Below are 21,290 nucleotides of genomic sequence, written 5' to 3' on the forward strand. Positions count from 1 at the left end.
TTTATGCCTTTATCTGTGTTGTGTTTGTAGCTGCATTGGGGTCAATTAGTATCACTTTAACTGTCATGAGCTAAGGAGAAATGGACAGAGATAGACTTAAGGCTAAAAAAAACTCTTTTGGGGCCAACTAAAGGCCAAATGCCATTATGGTACTTATACTCCTGAAAATTTCATAGTAATGTGAATAAAAAAGGAGGCAAGAAAAAAATATTGCTATGTGAAATACAGCAATACAGACATGCTGAATTTCAAAGAACCAGTCCTGTAAGAGTAGGCAATGCATGTTGTAGACAATAGAGTTTCACCAAAAAGACTATATATTATATTAAGGTTGTTAATTTGAAGCTTCTTATATTTAATTTATAAATTTTAAAAATAATTTATAAGAATTATAAACTGAATATTTATATATGTAGGTTTATGGTGTTTTACTTAGGTTTACACATTAAATAACATTATAATAAAAGTAATTTAAGTGAGTACTGGGATCATAGAATTTATCCTTCATAAATTATAACTATTTTATTCAATTTTGATAAGTCTGTTTCACATCAAACTTCACAACCATTGCTGGAATTATCCCATAGGGCACGTGTAAGTATTTGTTTTACTGTTGGACAGCTCTGAGGATTAGAAAGTTTAATTTTTATTGCTTCCTGATATTACATTTCCTGTAAGTTCCAACCATTGGTAGTAGTTACACTTAAGAACAACTCAAATCTCTTCTCTTTTTTGGGAACTTTAAGTTACAGGAAAAAACTATCATTTTTTTTTTCCTTAGCCTTGCTTTCACAAATGTTTTTGAGAACTTACTTTGACCAAAACAGTGCATAAGCCATGTTTTGCTCTTCTAGCTTAACAGCTACACTCCTTCTAACTCTTCCGTGAAACCTATTTTTTCCCTAATTACTGTAATTTATACAAAGTCTACCCATGTTCCTATTGCAATGTGGCACCTAAAAATAAACATATACAAAATGGAAACTTTTATTTATTATAGCCGATAATAATAAATAGGAATTATTAAACTCGACAGTGTATTGAGCATTAGTGGGGGCAGATACTGAAGTAAATGCACACTATTCTTGTCTTCCAGGAGTTTTGAATCTAGTTGAAAATAAAAATTACAAGTTTAAGAAATACTAAATATTATAAAAAAATATGCATTGTAGGAGTTCATAGGGCTCAGGAAACTTAGTTCTAGATTGTTACTGGATGTTTCCACGTTCTAACTAGGGTTGTCTTGAAATCCAAATTGAGTGTGAAAATTACCATTGCAAGCAAGTACCAAGTGATTTGCCCAAAGTAACATAAATATCGGTAGTGCCAAACTGGAACCCAGGTTTCTTTGTTCTTTGTTTGGTCCTTTCTCCACAAAGAAGAGCACACAGAGGAAATATAGCACAAAGAGAAAATCTTTGTTTGAGATAGGAAATTAGGGATTGAATTCACAATTTTTGGAAACGCCATTGGAAATTGAACTTGCCAAAATTCTAATTCTTGTAATTGCTCCTTGTTTAGCCTACAGCGAGCGAAGACTGTTACCATTCTTTTTGAATCGAATTTTGTTTTGATTTTAGATGGAGCTCAAGCGCAAAAGCCAGCTTCTTTTCTTACGGGGGAAAAAAAGTTCTTCAAACAGGAAAAAAACAGGAAGCCTGGAATGTAACCAGATAGGTTGTTTCCGGAGTCCCACTTACCCTTAAGCAATATGGTGAGCTACTTTTGCACTTGCGCAGAAGGAAAAGTTGGGCGGGGAGTTCCGCTGCGTCGGGTCGCGCTCCGGACAGGGATTGGTAGCAGCGGGCGTGAGAGGCGGAACCGGAAGCGCTTGTGTTGTGGGACTTAGCTTGCTCGGTCCCGGTGTCTTTCCAGCGCCTTGTTTCTAGAGGTTGGTGCTGCCTTTGCCGCGGGTGCCATGGGAGAAGCGGAGAAGTTTCACTACATCTACAGTTGCGACCTGGACATCAACGTGCAGCTTAAGATGTAAGGGAATCGGGACAGTGACTGGGATTGCTGGGGCTTGGGGACGCTGAGGCAGGGGCCTGTGGGTTGGGGGAGAGAAGATGGTTATTAGCCTAAAGGCCTGCGTAGGGCGGCAGGGAGGGTTGCAGCCAGGGAAGCGGAGGAGAATGGGAGCGTGGAGAGGGGCGATGTCAAAGAAAGATTGAAGACTAGGTCTCTGGGAGAAGGGTAGCGGTAGGAGGCTGCTCTAAAGTCCCACGATGTTTTACTTTGTTTGAAGCATCTTGCTGTTGACAGCAACCTTTTGAGGGTTTTTACATTTTACAGATGAAGGAATCAAGTCTCAGTTAAGTCGTCCTCTGGCTGGTAATAGTTGGAAGGTCTTTAGAACGGGGCTGGCAGGTGGAAGGGAGACTAAAGAAATTATGGAGAGGTAGACACAGGCAACGACCTAGTAGTTGAGAATAAGATGAGCACATGGATACAGTACTAGAAGCACAGGAGGTGATAGAGGCTTAGATTGAATCTTTGGACCGTGTGGCATTATTTAGCCAGGGAAGTTGGGAGTCATTCGGAGGTGACGGTGGCAGTTGCAAAGGGACCAGAAGATATGAGAAAAGAGCCTTGCAGGAAAATCTTGGGGCATCACAGTTGAAGTAAAGGCCAAGGGCATGACAGCTTGAGATGAGATTACTTACTGGAACGGAGACTGGGAACTGGTGGGACTGAGTTGGCAATTATGTCCATTTTAGGGCAGTCTTATAGAAGTATTTTCATATGTGAAAGCTATCATAAATTATGAATCATATCATCATTCATAATATGTTTAGTCAGTATTCGTCTAATGTGCCTCTGGCAAAGGGCTGCATACAGGCAGTGAGTACGTTTTCTCAGCTGTCAGATGCACCTTTGAAGGACTGTTTCCTTTTATTTTCAGAAGTTACTTATTTCAGACTCTGACAGATCTTTTACTATCCATCTTGTGGTGGTAGTAAAAATAATAATTCAACAACCAAACTATACTTTTGTAAAATCATTTACACACCCATTTCAGGAAATTTCTACAGCATGTGGCACTAGTTGTTTATACAGGACTGCATTGTTATTATTTGGTAAAGGGCTTTCCTTCAGTCTCCTACCTCTCAGTATTTCTTGGACATATGAATGAATTTTTTGAAACTTTTGAATATTAGAAGGAAAGAAGAAAAGTGAAACAAAACAAAACAAAAACAAACACAAAAAAAACCCCTGACCTGTTATTAACAGTTACACACTTGGTATTTTGAAGCAACAATAAAGCATAAATTAGAAGTTTGACAAAATTCAGTGCTAACTGTCTTTCAGCTTCTGTGACTGCCATTGTTGTTTATTGGGGCACAGGAAGTAGCAACTTAGAATCATATAATCAGAGAATAGTGAATTCTTTAATTCAGCTTGTTCTCCCCTTCAGTTTGTTTCTCCAGTTCAGTTTGTTCAGTTTGTTCTTTAGTTTAATTGCTACAGTTTTAATAACAAGTTACACTTTGATGTCTCTTTTCTTAGCGCTGTAATTGGAAATCAAACTGCCTGAGAGACATAGTCACTTTGGATGTGCCAAAGCACTTTAAAAGCAGCTGTCTGAAACTGGCACATCATTAGCCTACCCCTCTAACTCTAATCTTCCCATGTTGTCTCTCTTATTTTCGTGATTGTTGGCATCATTCAGCAGGTTGGTTAAGACAGAAAACTTTGGAGTTCTGCACACACCCCTCTCTTATCTTCTGTGTTTAATCATTCACAAATTGTCTTGAATCTACAAGCTTCATATCCTTGATCCACACTTCAGTCTCTCCTCTCCATTATGTTCTTATACTGCTGCCAAAAGTATAAATCTGATTGCATTACTGTCACTTCAGATCATTCATTTAACAGATTTTTGAACGTTCACTTTGTGTCAGGCGCTGTGCTGAATATGGTATCTACCTAGCTTCATTTTATACCTACTTTTCATTCTCATCTCTAGCTTCTTTGCCACATGAGCTTTATGCTTTAGCTATACCAAACAACTTGTAGTTCCCTAAGCCTACCATCTTGCCTCTTTGCCTCTATATATGGTTATCTGTTCTTCTGGGATGACTCCTTACCTTTTGGTTCTCATCGCCATATATTGTTCAGGCTCATTTCAGACATCTGTCTGGGATGCTAAACTCTTGCTCCCAAGCAAGGTTAGGTGTTCCAGAGACTCTTTGAGTTATCTTTCTTCAAATGTCTTTGAAGGACATTGGCTGACTTTGGCCTCTTCTGCCCTTGTTTCTATTCTCAGCTCTGTTACTTTGTGAACAATAAGCTTGATCTCTGAGTCTCTGCTTCATTATTTATAAAATGAGAAAAGAGTGAAAAGTAATAGAGTTTATAAAATGCCAGGCACAATATTTGACATAATCTTGTCCAAGCAATATTCCCACCTCTTTTTTAATGTCTGTACGTATCTTTTATGACTTCTTTTTAAAAAAATTTTTTTGTTTTTATTTTATTAAAAAAATTTTTTTTAATGTTTATTTATTTTTGAGACAATGCGAGAGACAGAGCATGAGCGGCGGAGGGACAGATAGAGGGAGATACAGAATCTGAGGCAGGCTCCAGGCTCCACGCTGTTAACACAGAGCCCGACGTGGGGCTCAAACTCATGAACCGCGAGATCATGACCTGAGTTGAAGTTGGATGCTCAACCGTCTGAGCCACCGAGGCGCCTTGTTTTTATTTTATTTTAAAATAAAATAGATTTATTTTATATTTTGAGAGAGAGAGAATGCAAGCAGGGAAGGGGCGGAGAGAGAGGGAGACACAAAATCTGAAGCAGGCTCCAGGCTCTGAATCGTTGGCATAGAACCTGACTTGAGGCTCTAACTCACAGACCGTGAGGTCATGACCTGAGCTGAAGTTGGACGCTTAACTGACTGAGCCACCCAGGCGCCCCTCTTTTATGATTTCTCACTGTGTTTTTTTAATTTAATGTGATCAGATAATATTATAAGTTACATTATATATATAATGATAATATATATAATAATATATATATAAACATATATAAGTAATAATACATAGTAACAAAAATTAAAAGAGTAATAAAAGAATATACAGTTACAAGTAAGTGGAAGCAAAGACTTTATTTATTATTTATCTCATCTTTCATTTTTGGACGTCTGTGCCCAGCACAGTGAATGTTTGTTGAATGAATACATGAACAAGTTCTCAGCTTGAAATTAAGTGAAACTAAGGCCTGGAAAGCTGGTGATGTCTAGAAGGTAGATCAAGAGATGATAACAGAATATAAAATAAAGTAAAAGCGTAAAATAGAGAAATATGTTGATGAAGATTAGAATGATTTTAGGTATGTTGGGATTTTAAGAGCCCTTTATAAGATGTAAAAGTGGCTTTAATTTTATATACAGGAAAATGTTGAGGTAAGATTACCGTGATACAAACATAAACTATTTTTGGTGTATGTTGTGTATATGTTTAAAATGTCTATAAACATTATTATTCTTATACTTTCAGAGGAAGTTTGGAAGGGAAGAGAGAACAAAAGAGTTATAAAGCTGTTCTAGAAGACCCAATGTTGAAGTTTTCAGGGCTGTACCAGGAGACATGCTCAGATCTTTATGTTACTTGTCAAGTTTTTGCAGAAGGGAAGCCTCTGGCCTTGCCAGTGAGAACATCCTACAAAGCATTTAGTACAAGATGGAAGTAAGTTGGTGTCTTGCATATTGTGGGTTCCAGACTATTCTTCTATTTCTTTATAAATGTGGCAAAAATGATTTGGTAGGGATTAAAGAGGAAATTTAAAAAAAAATTTTGTACCTAATACCTGTAAGCATTGATCTAATAGTTTAAAGCAGTAGCCTCCTCAGATGGAATAAAATATTATATATAGTAATATTGTAAGCGCAATTTAGGTAGAAGTGAATTTGTGTTTGTATTCAATATATTGGTGTATTTTTATAAGTACTTGACTGATTCACAAAATGAGCCAAACCAAAAATACATGTGTAACATCTTTAAATTTTCTACCACTCTACTCCCTGAACACATGAACACTTCTGGATTGTCTGAAATGTTGTCCAACCTGATGTTTGTAGCTCAGATTTTCAGAGAGAGAGATCTGTTGTCATCTGTTCGGATCAGATTTTTATTATTATTTTAAATATGAAGCTAACTTAAAAAAAAGTTCATGGTTTATTGAGCATGGTACATTAGCAGACCATTGTTGGGTTGCAAGGTAAATCTAGTGAACATGAAGTTCCTGTTTTTCCAGAACACTGTTGTGGGTCCTGAAATCAAACTCTTGTCTCCTCTTATTTGATAGATGATGTGGTGCAGTTTTGTTGCTCTACCCATGAGGGTTATTCAGCACCCTGGTAGGCTCTCTGCAGGATTCACAGGTTATGTGCCTCTTAAGGAAAAAGCTTATGCCCACAGTGTTAATGAAAAAAAGGTGTGACCAAATGGACTACCAGGTTGAGGGTACAGCCCTGTGTTTACCAAGTGTGGTCTAGTAGGTTGAGAAGGGTTTTTTCAGAGAGCAGAAGTCTGAGCTCTAGTGATCTGGCTTCGTTGAAACCAACTATTTTAATAGTGTAATTTCTTTAGTAGTCCTTTTGTGGATAGCTATAAACACAAACACACTCAAGTATATATATATGTATATACTTGTTATTTTGGAAAATTTCAAACCTGCAAATGTAGAGAGAATAATACATTGAACTTCCAAGACTTTATCACCTGGCTTTGATAATTACTAAATCAAAGCCAATCGTGTTTCATCTATATCCAGTTATTTTAAAGCATATTCCAAATATTTTATCATTCTGTGTTTCTGTGTATTTGTTTTTTGTTTTTGTTTTTGTTATTTTTTTTGAGAGAGAATATGTACATGCAGGGGGAAGGACAGAGGGAGATGGAGAATCTTGAGCAGGCTCCACGCCTAACGTGGACCCCGACTCAGGGCTCGATCTCACTGAGATCATGACCTGAACTGAAATCAAGAGTCTGATGCTTAACTGACTGAGCCACCCAGGCATCCCTTTGTGTATTTCTTTTGTTAAACAAAACTGCAATACATAATTATAATACATAATTACATCTAAAGCAATGGACCAGGATTCCTTAATTATATCAGGTTTTTAAACTGGAATCAGGAAATGTGCAAAAACCTGAAATTGTATGCAGAATTTTGTATCTTGTGCATTTTTACAAGGACAGAGCTCAAAGCTTTTATTAGATTTTTTGAGGTGGCTTATAACTTCAAAAAAGACTTCAAAACTACAAATTAGTTTTAGACCATCAACATTTATGGTGAGTTCCACTTTTCTTGGTGATGGAAATTGTATAGTGGTTTTGCTTCATGCCTTGGCAATAAAGAAAATTAGAGAAAAAGCATATTCCCAGTTACAGGGAGATTCAAATCTTTTCTCTTCCCATTTGCCAACTCCTTTCTTCATTTGTTATGTGTTATGTATTGTTGAAAGATATAAAGACTGCCATATTCGCTGTCCCGAAGTTTGAATTTTTTTTATATTTTTAAAATTGTGACTACACAAGTAAGTGCTTACTACACAAGTAAGTACTGCAGAATAATTAAAGTGGCTTCTTTTAATTGAAAGGTTCAACACATCTGTGTAGGAGATAGGGTGAGAAAATACCTCATGTTGGGTTAATATGAGGATAGGCTTTTTGTTTGGTTTATTTGTTTCTTTTAAATATATTCTTTTGGCTCAGGGGGAAGACATTTGTAGATTTTGTACACCCTGCTCTTTGGTATTTAAGAGGTGAATTTTTTACAGTTTATCAAACCAAAAATTGCCCTCCTAAAATGCTTGAGGGCAAACTTTTCACAGTCACCTTCTATACACTTAAAAAAGAAATAGTGTAAACTTAGGAAAAATAAATTATACTGTAAAAGCAAAATTTGGCATTTCCTTAGTTTAGACCGTATTTTTGGATAGTTGAGATTCCTAATGATCTGAATCTGATTTTTGAGATTCTGATAGTGAGTTGTGAGAGTTCAAATAGTAAGGATTCATCCAAAATTTACCCAAGTCTATTCTGTCTTCTCCTATTCTATCCTGTCCATAGTGGGGAATCTTGTACTTTAGTTACATTTAAATAGAGTTGTCATTTGTGTGGAATATTGCAGATTTCCATGTTTTATATGTAAGTATTATTCTGTAGGCAAGTGGTTTAAATCTTTTTTTTTTTTTAATTTATATTCTCTCCTGTCCCATAAAGGATATAACATGACTTTAGAGACAGAAACAGACTGATAATCTAATATAATTAAGACATGACAAAAGTAGGATTTAGGAGTGCACTGGTCAGACAAGAAGGTTAGTACAGTCGTATGTGGGGTGGTGAGAATCCAGCCATGCAGAATCAGGCTTCAGAATATTGAAATGTTTTGAAAGTTGCCAACTAGATTTAGTCTCTAGCTCAGTGAGGGTTGGGGCGTGTGGAAGGCCTGATGTGCTAAGAGGGAGAGAACAAAATGGGGTTCAGAATTTATATCTTCTTGATATCTGATCAGATCTTTCCATAATTTCTGGAAAATCTAGAGTTTTGAAATCATATATCTGCAGATTGATTTTCTTCAAAAGAACTCTTCTGCAGCAGTCCAGTATATAAAACAGGTTACAGTATAGTTAATTTGATTTTAAAAAGGTGTGGGGGTGTGTTTTTAGATGACAAGTTTGAGGCAGATGATTGTGTGGTCATAGATATTGTTTTTTAGTCAAAGGACAGAATATAGAAGTGAGAATTTCCATAGTTCATTTTGGATATTGTTGTTGATTTTTCTGTCTTTAGCCTGTATTAGTTAATTTTTGTGTTTTTTTTTCCTTGGCACAAGATGATACTGCTTAGTATTTACCCTTTCAGTCAGACCCACCTGTGTACAGTAATTAAATAAATTCATTTAGTTCCTGAAGTTTATCTAGTGAAGAATGGCTTTTTTGAGAAAGGCTTTTTTGAGAGATGATTTATTTTTTTAAGTTCTTCATAGAAGAAAAGGATTTAATAACTTTTGATTCTCCTTTAAATTGGTAGTCATGTCTAATTTTCCTGTAGGTCCTTGAATTTATATGGTGGGCATAAATGATTTACCCTTTACGTTTTTGAAAATTCTGTTCAATTTCTTACTGATGCAGATGTATTTGACCTAGACTGGGATATGCCCCTTTGATAATAATTTTGAGTAAACAGAGTACTTCTGAGTAAACAGAGAGAAACAGTTCTGTGTGTCTTCTGGGTATTAGTTTGTGTATTGTTTGCATAATTTTCTTTTGGGATTTTAAAAGCCATCTGTTGTTTAAGGGAGTTGAAATTGTCAAATAGATACAGTATGAAGTTTGAATGCAGAAGAAAATTTGCAGGGATAAATAGAAATAAAAAAAAGAGCTGTGTTATCATTACTAAATTATTAAGCATGAACATTCTTTAGTGAAATAATATATACAGGTATGCTTTAAAAATTTGACACCTGATAGCTTTGCATTATCAGTATTGATGAAATAACTTGAGGAACAGAAAAATATGTAAAAAATTGTCATATGTTTGTCCAGAGCAGTCTGGTAACTTCTTCATGTTAGGGTGGTAGTAGATAGTCTACTTTGACCTCTTTAGGGTTTTGGTTGTTTTTTTCTCCTTTGTTTAGGTACTCTTGTATAATATGGGACCATACTATCCTCAGCAGCATTTTGAATAATTCTTTTTTTTCTCTTTATAATGTAAAAACTGTGTTCTGGAAAATGCTTATAGATAATCATACTTACATTCAAAACAAGTTTGGATCTAACATGCTTGTGTTTTACCAGATTTTTATTAGCCATTATCACTTTCCTGTGTCTTAGTGATATTATGTGAATTTCTTGATTAAAGAATACCAGTGTAAATTTTCATGAGCTTGGCTTTTCATTATTTTTTTTTTCATGTGTTCTATATTTAAAATTGAAGTTGCCTCCATCAGAATCGAGGTAAGTGTCACATTTTTTGTAGTACCAACCTAATCTTTTGGAACATTTTCTCTGGACAAATCATACAAAAGTATGGTTTGTTAATTTAAAAGGAAGTTTACACACACACACACACACACACACACACACACACACACACACACTTTATTTCCTTAGCTTTATGTTTATGTTGACTTTATTTCTATAGCTGGAATGAATGGCTAAAACTGCCTGTAAAATACCCAGACCTGCCCAGGAATGCCCAAGTGGCCCTCACTATATGGGATGTGTATGGACCAGGGAAGGCAGTGCCTGTGGGAGGAACAACGGTTTCGCTCTTTGGAAAATATGGGTAAGCATTCTTTTCTTCTGATCTTTTAGGAATGTTGGGAGAGCTTTTCTTTTTGGGAGAGCTTTAATAGTTTATACCCACTCTGGTGCTCTGTGTCCTATGAAGCAAAAACATATTTGGTATACATGATTCCTTTATTCTTGAGACTGAATTTGACACAAATTTCCTATGGGATATGCAGGTAGATTAATTAAGAAACACAACTTCAGTTACTATACAATTAGTGATTGGTAATATGATTTCTATTTGAAAATAGTCATTAGAAATTCGAATCTTGCTAGAAAAAGAGGCTCTTTGGTGTATACTGTAATTGCATTGTTAAAGCATTTTTTTTTGCTTTCTCAAAGTAGTGACAGGGCAATAAGCAGAGTTAAAAAGCATTGCTAATAATGACAGTGATTACATCACTGTGACTATATCATTGAAAAGGTGTCAACTCAGTTTTTAAACATTTACAGATAATAGAAGTTTGTTGTAAAACAATAACAACAACAACAACAACAAAAGCATAATCCTGAAAGGTATTTTTTCTTCTTTTTTCTCCTGGAACAGAAGGATCACTATCTTTAGAGAATTGGTGATATTCTATTATTCTTTTCTGTGTTTATTAATTGGGGTTTTCCTCTAAAGAACGTGGTCTTTCATCAGGTATTGAGTTATCTCGGTACACTGTTTATATAGGAAAGGCAGATGAATGTTGACTTTTTTCTCCTTTACCAATTTTAAGAATGAGTTGGTGTTCTGATAACTTGTCTATTTGATGATGGAGTTTTTTTTTTTCCTTTTTGTTTTTAAGTTTTGTCATTAACTTTTAGTCTTAAACATTTTTGAAATGTTTTAATTAATTTCTGTCTTTAGTCTTCACAGTGTTCAAACACTCCCATTTTTGGTCAGTAATAGTTCCTTCAAGCTTATCCCCTCCCTGGTTCTGTGACAGTACTCCAGTAGTCATTCGTACCTTCTTTGCTGTCTGGTTGACACACTATTTCAGGCTAATTGGGCAGTTTCTCATCCCCGAACTGGAATCTCTGAAACCCTACTTCTTTTCAGTGCAAAATATGTAGAGAACTTAACGTAGGTATTATCAGACTTATTAATTTGTGTTGATTTTAAAGTCGGATAATGTTATTGCCTGAATTAACTTGCACATCATTAAATTTAAACGAAGATGGTCATATTTTGATATGTTCGTTTACTGTTTGTGTATGTTTCTGTGAATTGCTTTTTGATGTCCACCTATTTTTTCAAAAAGTGAAATATAATTCACATGCCATAAAATTCTGCTTTCTGAGTTGTCAGTTTTCTTACTAATGTATAGGTGTTATTTGTAGATTAATGAAATTAGCCATTTGCATGTTACATGTTACAAATACTGTGTTTCCTGTTCGACTTTTTTTGAATTAGTATATATTTATTTGTTTGCTTGCTGTTCATGGACCTTAAATTATCATGTTGATCAGCTTTTATTTTTATGGGTTGTGAATTGTTTTAGAAAGTCCTTTTCTAATTTTAAAAGAGATTTCCTCTTATGATTTTTATTCTTATTTAAGTCTTTGATTCATCTAAAATCACTTTCTGAAAGGGGTGATGTATTGAGAATCAACTTAAAAAAAAAAAAACAGAAGACTGACAAATGGCTACTTATTTGTCTTAACACTATTTATTAAATTGGCCTTTGTTTCCAAATGTTTTGAAATGATACCCTTATATATTCAGTTCATCACATATTGAAGTCTAAGAGAAACAGTGTAGTATATCATACGGTGGTGGTTAGGGATGCAGCATGGAGAACCAGATTATCTGGGTTCAAATCCTGGCTCATTTGTTTATTATCTTTGTACCCTTGGGCAAGTTATTTAATATCCTGCTGCCTCAGTTTCCTCATCTCTAAAATGATATAACAATATTTATCTTATAGAGTAGTTTATGATGATAAATTACTGAAGACACATAATTAACTTAATAAGTGTTCAGTAAATATTAGCTTCAACATTATTTCTGAACTATTCTGTTAGTCTTGAATACTATTATAAAATGTTTTAATATTAGATGGGGAGCATTTTCCTTATTTGCCTTTTTATAATTTCTCTGGATATTCTGTTTGTTAGATAAACTTTTTATTATTTCTTCAAATAAAAAAACTCACTGTTATTTTGTTAGGAAATTGTATTGAATTAGATATGTTAATTAAAGGAGAAAATTGACACCTTTGTAATATTGAATTTTGCCATCCAGGGATAGGGTGTGTTAGAAAGCCTTCAACTCATGAACAAAATCTAGATGTAATTTCATTTAGAATACTTTGGTTGCTTAATAATGTGAAGGTATTTTTGTTTGATGTAATTATTAAAGAGATATTTATTACTGAAATTCATGAAAGAACAAATTTAGACATAGTCTGACACATTACATATAATTTGGTTAAAATAGCATGTTACATTAGAATGGACATGTCACTAAGTCAGTATTGTTCCTTTTCCAGAGTGTCTGTTCCTTTTTGCTGTTCTCTACTAGGGTGGGGTTTGCCACACAGTAAAAAAGTGCACAACAGTTTATTACTCTTGCTGTGTAGTTAGTGGTTAAATGTTCTTGAGAAACAACAGATACACCTCTTGGTTTTTCCTCTTGACCTCTTTATAAGTGGTTTCCCTTTTGGAAAATCAGCTGGAGGTTTTGTCATAAAAGCACACCTCTGCATTTAGATGACCTTAGGATATAGTTTCAGGAGACAATTGGACTAGACAGTAAGTATGAGACAACTGAAATTTCCACAGAAGTGCAGTAAAATGAACTGCCTAAAGCCAAACAAACTCTTTCTTTCTCAAATTAACATTTGTGACCCAGTTTTACTTGACTTTTGGCAAGTTTTTGAAAAGTACATGAAGTCAGTAGTAATCAACCTATGAATAAGAAGCATCTGGTAAGCTCACTAGACAGTCATCTTCCTGTGTTCTCACTAATTTAGTGAGAGTGTCATGGGGCCCAAGATTCGGCATTTGTAGTAAGCAGGATCCCGAGTGATGCTGTGGCCTATGGATCAACATTTTGGGAAACACTGCATTAACCTTTTTATAATAGTCGACTTGTAGAACTTATGCCAGCAGTTGTTTTCAAAGTTTCTTTCATCCTGTTGCCTGCTTGATTTGTATTTCTGTATGAACCCCAGTAAAGGAAGCATTCCTTTACCTCTCATCCAAACCATGATGGAAATGTGCCTGAAACATGAGTCAGTAGTATTTGTTGTACTTTAAGGAGTAATTAAACCCCAAATATTTCCATGAAGGTAGTGGTAGCAATAGGTGGGAGTTCAACTTCAATTCGTTTTCCTGATATTAAGTAAATTAAGACTTTGAATCTTGGAGAGTCCTCTGTTTTTTCATAACTCTTAACTGGACATTAGGTCATGCTGCCCATCCATGTCCTGAACACATGAGGTGTCAGGTGAAAATAAAACGTGTTGGAGATTGGTACCGACTCTGTGCAACTCCCTCACTTAGAGCAGGGTTTCTCAAATAGGACTGGTTGACTTATTACTTTCCGAATTCCTGCCTTATCTCTGTACTGAGTATCTCTGTACTTGATTATCTGAATTGGCTCACTTTTAAAACAAAAACAAAACCAAAAACAAAACACATAGCTCCTATGTGGTTGTATATCAGTTAGCCAAATGATAACATCAGATTTCAATAGAGGTTTCTCTGATACTTTGAACAGTGGGGAAGGAATAAAGAAAAGGTGGATCATCTCCTCCTGTTCCCTCTAGGTTGACATTTATCCTGACCTTCACCTCAGAAAAAGGAAGCATAAGAAACTTTATGAAATTGAAATAAGTCCTTTTTCTCTGTGTGTCTTGGGGCCTTTCCTTGAGATGAACTGGGTTGTGCTGCATGTAAGCCCAGGCGTCTCCTGGCACGGTACTAGACTGTGTGCAGCTTTGTGTGTGACTGCTCAGGATGTTCAGGTGTTGTGGCAGGGTACACACCTCCGCTAGTACTGCGGGGTCACAGCTGCTTCTCTGCATGCTGCTGCTGACATTTCGGCAGAGAGAGTGGCATCCATCTTTTGGGTGGCCTCAGCAGGAAGCTGCTGCAGTTGTTTTTTTTTTTTTTTTTCCTTCCTACCGTTAAAAATCATGTCACGTGCCACCACGGTTTTTGTGATTTAAGGAAACTGCTTTAGACTGTAGTTTCCTCAGATGTTTCTTGAACCATTACATAACCCCAGTTGCTCCTCACCTTTTCCCCTAAGTAGGGCTGGTATGGACTTAGTTTTTAAGAAGTGGTCTTCAAAGCATGTGATAGTTGTCTTATAATATTGGGAACCTTGTGACTGTCAACTCTTGGTATTTGCTAATGTCTGTTTTGTTTACTTGAGTCTGTGTGAAGCAGTGCTTCTTGGAGAATAGTATAATTAATAATTGAAAGACTCATCTCTTAAGATACAGCCAGAATGACTAATTGTCCTCATTTTGAAAGTTTAGCTGGTGAGATTTCTAAGTAGCTAAAAAACGGATTGATCATTAGATTGAATTGGCAGAGAACCATAAGCAGGCTGCAGATTTCTCGTGCAGATGTTTTTCCACATGTGAATTTGAAAGTCAGGGCAGTGGCTGCGATAGTGGCTTGGCACTGGGAGCTGGAACGTCAGCAGCAGCTGTTGCTGGGGCCTCTGCTGGAGTCCGAAGGAGATCCTGCTATGCTGTGTCTTTTGTCTTGCCTGTTTGGCTTAATTTCCCAAGTGGACATGATGCTCTGAGCATCTTTTGGCTTGCCACCTGGAGGCTGTGTAACTCTCTGCAAAGGTTCCATTAGTGTCAAAAGAAAGTAATATGTTCACTTGATCATTTGAGTCACTTGGCATCACCCCTTCCCTCCACGTCCCGTATCCTTAAATCTTCTCTCCAGATTCATCCCAAGGCACCTAAATCATTTAGTAAACTGACTTCCTGCCAAATGTACTTATTTTTGATTTAGTTACATTCAGCCAGTCACAGTATTCACTGGGGGATACAGAGGTAGAGAGAAGGAAGGCAGGCCTTCTGCTGTTTCTCAAGGTACATGTAAGGATATTCATTTAAAGTGGCATTATTGCTTCACTGTACCCAGTTTCTTAGAGACTAAGCAGGTCTGCTTGATATTGAATCTATACCTGATTTGAAAGAAAGTGAACTTTATAAAAGGCTGGCATATGTGCTTTTTTTGTAATATAACTTTTTGATCTTTAATATGGTAGATAAATCTTGAGAATTTTTATTCTTTACAACTAATCAGTGCATTTTTGGGGGGCCTCTAAGGTAAGCTTTTGCATGGCTGCTGGGTGCCACCTGTTTATTGCCAGCCTTAAAGACCTTGTAACAAGTATGGTTATACCTTAGTCTTACTGTGCTCATGAGCTTGTAGCTATCGTTTATCATTCCATTCTCATTGTTCATGGCATCATTGCTTATATACATTACAGAATCAATGAAAATCCTCTTTATTATCTGGGAAAAATCTGTGAAGAAATTTTCCATTAGTCAGAACATGATAATAAATGGCTTAAAAATTTTATGTAAGCCTTTTATAGTTAAGTATAATGTTTTTAAAGATGGAAAAATGCTGTATCAATATATGTAATGTACTTTATTAAAATTTTTTTTAACGTTTATTAATTTTTGAGAGGCAGAGCATCAGTGGGGGAGGGGCAGAGAGAGAGGGAGACACAGAATCTGAAGCAGGCTCCAGGTTCTGAGCTGTCAGCACAGAGCCTGACTCGAGGCTTGAACTCATTAACCGTGAGATCATGACCTGAGCCAAAGTCCAACGCTTAACTGACTGAAGCCACCCAGGCACCCCATAATGTACTTTATTTTAAAAAAAATTATTAAATGTGAGAGTGTGCAAAATGCTTTGGACTTGCCTACTCACTTCCAGTCTTATTTTTTTCCATTGCAGTCATCAGCTTGCTCTTTGAGCTTTGGGAGGATGCTGTTTGATAGACTTTATATTGTTTGAAAGGTCTTGTTTAAAAAACAACAACAACAACAACAACACTTAAGAAAAAAGAGAACACACTAACAGAAGGACATCTCTAATCCTTCCCTGAAAAAACACTCAGACACTTAATAGTAACATATTTAAAAAACAGTTGTCTAAATCTCCTTTATGACTTTGCTCAACCTTTTCTCTAGATCTTCTTGGTAGCTTTTGAAGGAAATTTGGCCATCAATAATCATATATATAGTTTTTCACTATAAAGCAGGATCTCACCATCCTCAGATTGAATTTTGGCTGTATGTTAAATCTCTTGATTCATAGACATGGGATTTTTTTTCTTATACGAATCAGCATTTGTATTCTGTTTTAGACCTATCTCTTGTGCAAAAGAAGATAGAGAAATCATGATACCTAGTGAAAGGCTGATAATAGCTAACATTTATTGAATACTTCCTGTGTGGCAGGCACGGTTCTAAGTACTTCTTACTTCTACCGATCTATTTAATTTTTCTAACAACTCTGAGATACAGGTACTCTTTATAATCTTATTTTATAGATGAGAAAACTGAGACATAGAGGTTGGGTAATATACCCAAGGTCATGTAGGTAATAGTTGATGGCACTGCTGGGATTCAGATCCCAGCATTTTGACTTCACCTTCTACTGTGCTGAATTGTCACTTAAAGTAGAGAGTTATGTATTCATTTAAATTTGGTTTCAGTTATTATAAATGTGACATTCTTTTATTTGATAGGAATTTGGTCTCTGTTATTTCTCAGATCTCCACTGAAATGATGAAATGTGAGTGTGGTCCATTACGGAACTTTCTATTTCTACTCTGCTTGTAGGATTTCTGTAATAGTTCTGTGTGGAAGGGAAAAGAATGGCATGTAAAAAAACAGTGTTAACATGGATTTTAGTTGCTTAGTTAATTGCTTTACAACCCACTGGAGGTTTCAGGCTTGGCAAGACAGACATGCATTTTCCTGTGTGGAATTCTCTCTGTTTTAGGAACCTAAATGTCCTATAATGAACTGCATTAATTTACTTCTACCCTGAACACTATCTTTTCGCCTAGCATGTTTCGCCAAGGGATGCACGACTTGAAAGTCTGGCCTAATGTAGAAGCAGATGGATCAGAACCCACAAAAACTCCTGGCAGAACAAGCAGTACTCTCTCAGAAGATCAGATGAGCCGCCTTGCCAAGGTAAACAAGAAATTTGGATCAGGTGGAAAGTTCTGAATGTGTCTACTATAGTACAAATGACATTATGACTTGTCCGATTATTTTTTAATTTAAATTTAATTTTTTTAAGTTTATTTATTTTGAGAGAGAGAGAATGAGAGGGATGGAGGGAAAGTAGGGGAGGGGGAGAGAGAGAGGGAAAGAGGATCACAAGTAGGTTCTGCACTGTCAGCGCAGAGCTGACATGGAGCTCAAACTCAGGAACCATGACCTGAGCTGAAATCAAGAATCTGACTGAGTCTTGATTAACTCACTGAGCCACCCAGGTGCCCCTATTTTAATTTTTAATAAGAATATTATTGAAATAATAGTTCACATACCATAAAATTCACCCTTAGAGAATGTATAATTGAGTTGCTTTTAGTAAATTCACTAAAAGTTGAATATGTAGTCACACTACTATTTAATTTTAGAACATTTTCATCAAATATGTCACCATGCACTGTACCTATTAGTGGTCAATCCCCGTTCCCTCTGCTCTTTGGTTCCTGGCAACTACTGATCTACTTTTTATTTCTGTGGATTTTCCTATTCTGGACGTTTCAAAAAATTGAATTATATAATACATAGCCCTTTGTGTTTGAATTCTGTCAGATTTGAAACTGTGGAGCTTTTGGTGATATTTTCAAGATAACCACTTTTTTTTGGTGATATAGTCTTAAAGATGCAGGTGTTACATGCTACAGATTCTTACATTGCTTGCTTGGAGGTAAAGATTCCTTGTATTACTAGCTGGTCTAAATGGCTCTCACACCTCACCTGTCTCTTTTTTTTGTAAGCAGACTGAATTACTACCTTTTAATTTAAAAAATGCTTCATTTATTTATTTATTATTATTATTATTATTATTATTTTTAATTTACATCCAAATTAGTTAGCATATAGTGCAACAATGATTTCAGGAGTAGAGTCCTTAATGCCCCTTTACCCATTTAGCCCATCCCCCACCTCCCACAACCCCTCCACTAACCCTCTGTTTGTTCTCCATATTTAAGAATCTCTTATGTCTTGTCCCCTTCCCTGTTTTTATATTATTTATGCTTCCCTTCCCGTGTGTTCATCTGTTCTGTGTCTTAAAGTCCTCATATGAGTAAAGTCATATGATATTTGTCTTTCCCTAATTCGCTTAGCATAATACCCTGTAGTTCCATCCACGCAGTTGCAAATGGCAAGATTTCATTCTTTCTGATTGCCGAGTAATACTCCATTGTATATATATACCACATCTTTATCCATTCATCCATCGATGGGCATTTGGGCTCTTTCCATACTTTGGCTGTTGTTGATAGTGCTGCTAGAAACATTGGGGTGCACGTGCCCCTTCGAAACAGCATACCTGTATCCCTTGGATAAATACCTAATAGTGCAATTGCTGGGTCATAGGGTAGTTCTACTTTTAATTTTTTGAGGAACCTTCATACTGTTTTCCAGAGTGGCTGCACCAGTTTGCATTCCCACCAGCAATGCAAAAGAGATCCTCTTTTTCCACATCCTCGCCAGCATCTGTTGTTGCCTCAGTTGTTAATGTTAGCCATTCTGACAGGTGTGAGGTGGTTTCTCATTGTGGTTTTGATTTGTATTTCCCTGATGATGAGAGTGATTTGATCATTTTTTCATGTGTCGGTTGGCCATGTGGATGTCTTCTTTGGAGAAGTGTCTATTCATGTCTTTTGCGTATTTCTTCACCGGATTATTTGTTTTTTGGGTGTTGAGTTTGATAAGTTCCTTATAGATTTTGGATACTAACCCTTTATCTGATATTTCATTTGCAAATATCTTCTCCCATTCCGTCAGTTGTCTTTCCATTTTGCTATTTGTTTCCTTCGCTGTACAGAAGCTTTTTATTTTGATGAGGTCCCAATAGTTCATTTTTGCTTTTATTTCCCTTGCCTCTGGAGACGTGTTGAGTAAGAAGTTGCTGTGGCCAAGATCAAAGAGGTTTTTGCCTGCTTTCTCCTCGAGGATTTTGATGGCTTCCTGTTTAATTTAGGTCTTTCATACATTTTGAGTTTATTTTTGCGTATGGTGTAAGAAAGTGGTCCAGGTTCATTCTTCTGCATGTCACTGTCCAGTTTTCCCAGCACCACTGGCTGAAGAGAATATCTTTATTCCATTGGCTATTCTTTCCTGCTGTGTCAAAGATGAGTTGGCCATACGTCTGTCAGTCCTTTTCTGGGTTCTCTATTCTGTTTCATTGGTCTGTCTGTTTTTGTGCCAAAATATTGTTTTAATGTAGTGTTTTCATTTAGGAAAAAAGGTAGGTTCAATTCTGTGTTTAACTCACAACAATGTATCTTATGTGATGAATGTTTGTTCACAAAGCGCTATGCTAGATACTGCTTAAAGATCCTTTTACAATTCTTTTATTAAGAGACTCTCTTTTAATTCTTACATGTAAATTTCCTTTGCAATCTTGTTCGTGTGGATAACTCTTTAGTGTCTGGAGAAAGTTTTCATGCCAAGCATTTTACAGCTTGTTGTCTCAACCTACATATGGAAGAAATATTAATTATCAAGAATAAGTACTTGCATTGGGTTTGCTTTGTTCTTCAACATAAAATTTTCATTGTCAAGTTCATTCTGTGATTTTTGTATTGCTCTTTTATGGAAAAGTGATGTATGTCATGGTTTCCTCGTAAGCTTTTTAAGCAAATTACTGTTGTCAGCTTCCCTCCCCCCATAATTAGAATTTAATTTCTAATTCAGCCACTCATTCTGAGGTTTTGTTTGCATTTTTACATGGGATACAGAAAAGTTCTCAAGCTTTTCATATGTCAGCCTTCTTTTTAAGAGTTTATCTTGGTGATGGACTTTATGCTACACTTTGTGACTTTTATAAACCTGGAACAGTTATAGAAATTTTATCAGAATCAGCTCATTTATAGGATGTGGGTCACAGAAGGTTAAATCTCCAATGCAGGAGGAAGGTAGCATGTGTGGAAGAAGTAAAGCTCTTAAAATTTTTTTCTGTTTGTTTTTTGCGAACAGCAATGTGATGCATATTATGGATGAAATTCCAAATTTGAGGGGGTAACAAGGAGAGTCAAGAAATACATCCATTTTGGTTCTCTTTTAAATGAATTATTTATGTTTCTGTCCATATGTTCCTAATTTTTTTTCTCAAATTATTTTTGTTGGAAGATTCAGATATAATTTTTATAACAGGTGACTATGCCATTTTTCAAAAAGCAGTATATGCAGCATAGGAATTTGTTTGAACTGGACTTCTCTGGATTTGTAAGGTAGCACGATGTTAAGTATTTCTCATTTTTATATTTTGAATTTTATGGTAGGAAAAAAAGATGTGACTTGATAGTGATCAACTTTTTTTATGATTGAAACAATAACCGCTTAAAGAGTTTTATGGGTTCACATTTATTCTTTTGGTTCTTAGTGCACAGTTGCAACTCTGGAAACGACGACTAAGCATATGCAGAGCAAAATAAGATGTTGGGAAGAAGCTTTCTTAACATGTTTGGTAATTGATAGTAATCATTAACTGTCTAAATTCTTTATATTGAAGAATATGGCAAGTTTGGTCCTACTTTTTTAAGAGATACTAAAATTTTAATGTTGTCTGTATTTCCCAGAGTGGTTAACAGTTTTCAAATAAATTTTTATCCATTAATTTCTAAATCTTTAAAATGGGTGTAAAAATTAATGAGAATAAGCATCTTACAGCCTTTCTGAGGCTATTTGTAAATGAGCTCTTTTCAAAGTTCTTTGCTCCTAACAGAATTGTACTTGTTATTTCTGAGTGGAATGG

General features: G+C 35.8%; 1 protein-coding gene across 1 annotated transcript in view; it reads left to right on the forward strand.

Moving 5' to 3' along the window:
* The first annotated feature begins 1,822 nt into the window (after nt 1-1,822).
* PIK3C3 (phosphatidylinositol 3-kinase catalytic subunit type 3) overlaps nt 1,823-21,290 on the forward strand; it is a 142,123-nt gene continuing 122,655 nt past the window's right edge. The window contains exons 1-4 of the mRNA XM_027068875.2: nt 1,823-1,986; nt 5,503-5,691; nt 10,159-10,302; nt 17,356-17,485. Of these exons, the coding sequence (XP_026924676.1) occupies nt 1,919-1,986; nt 5,503-5,691; nt 10,159-10,302; nt 17,356-17,485 (531 nt within the window). The 5' untranslated portion in view covers nt 1,823-1,918. The remainder of the gene's footprint in view (nt 1,987-5,502; nt 5,692-10,158; nt 10,303-17,355; nt 17,486-21,290) is intronic.

The sequence above is a fragment of the Acinonyx jubatus genome, chromosome D3, assembly GCF_027475565.1.
Source record: "Acinonyx jubatus isolate Ajub_Pintada_27869175 chromosome D3, VMU_Ajub_asm_v1.0, whole genome shotgun sequence".
Classification (NCBI taxonomy): Eukaryota; Metazoa; Chordata; class Mammalia; order Carnivora; family Felidae; genus Acinonyx; species Acinonyx jubatus.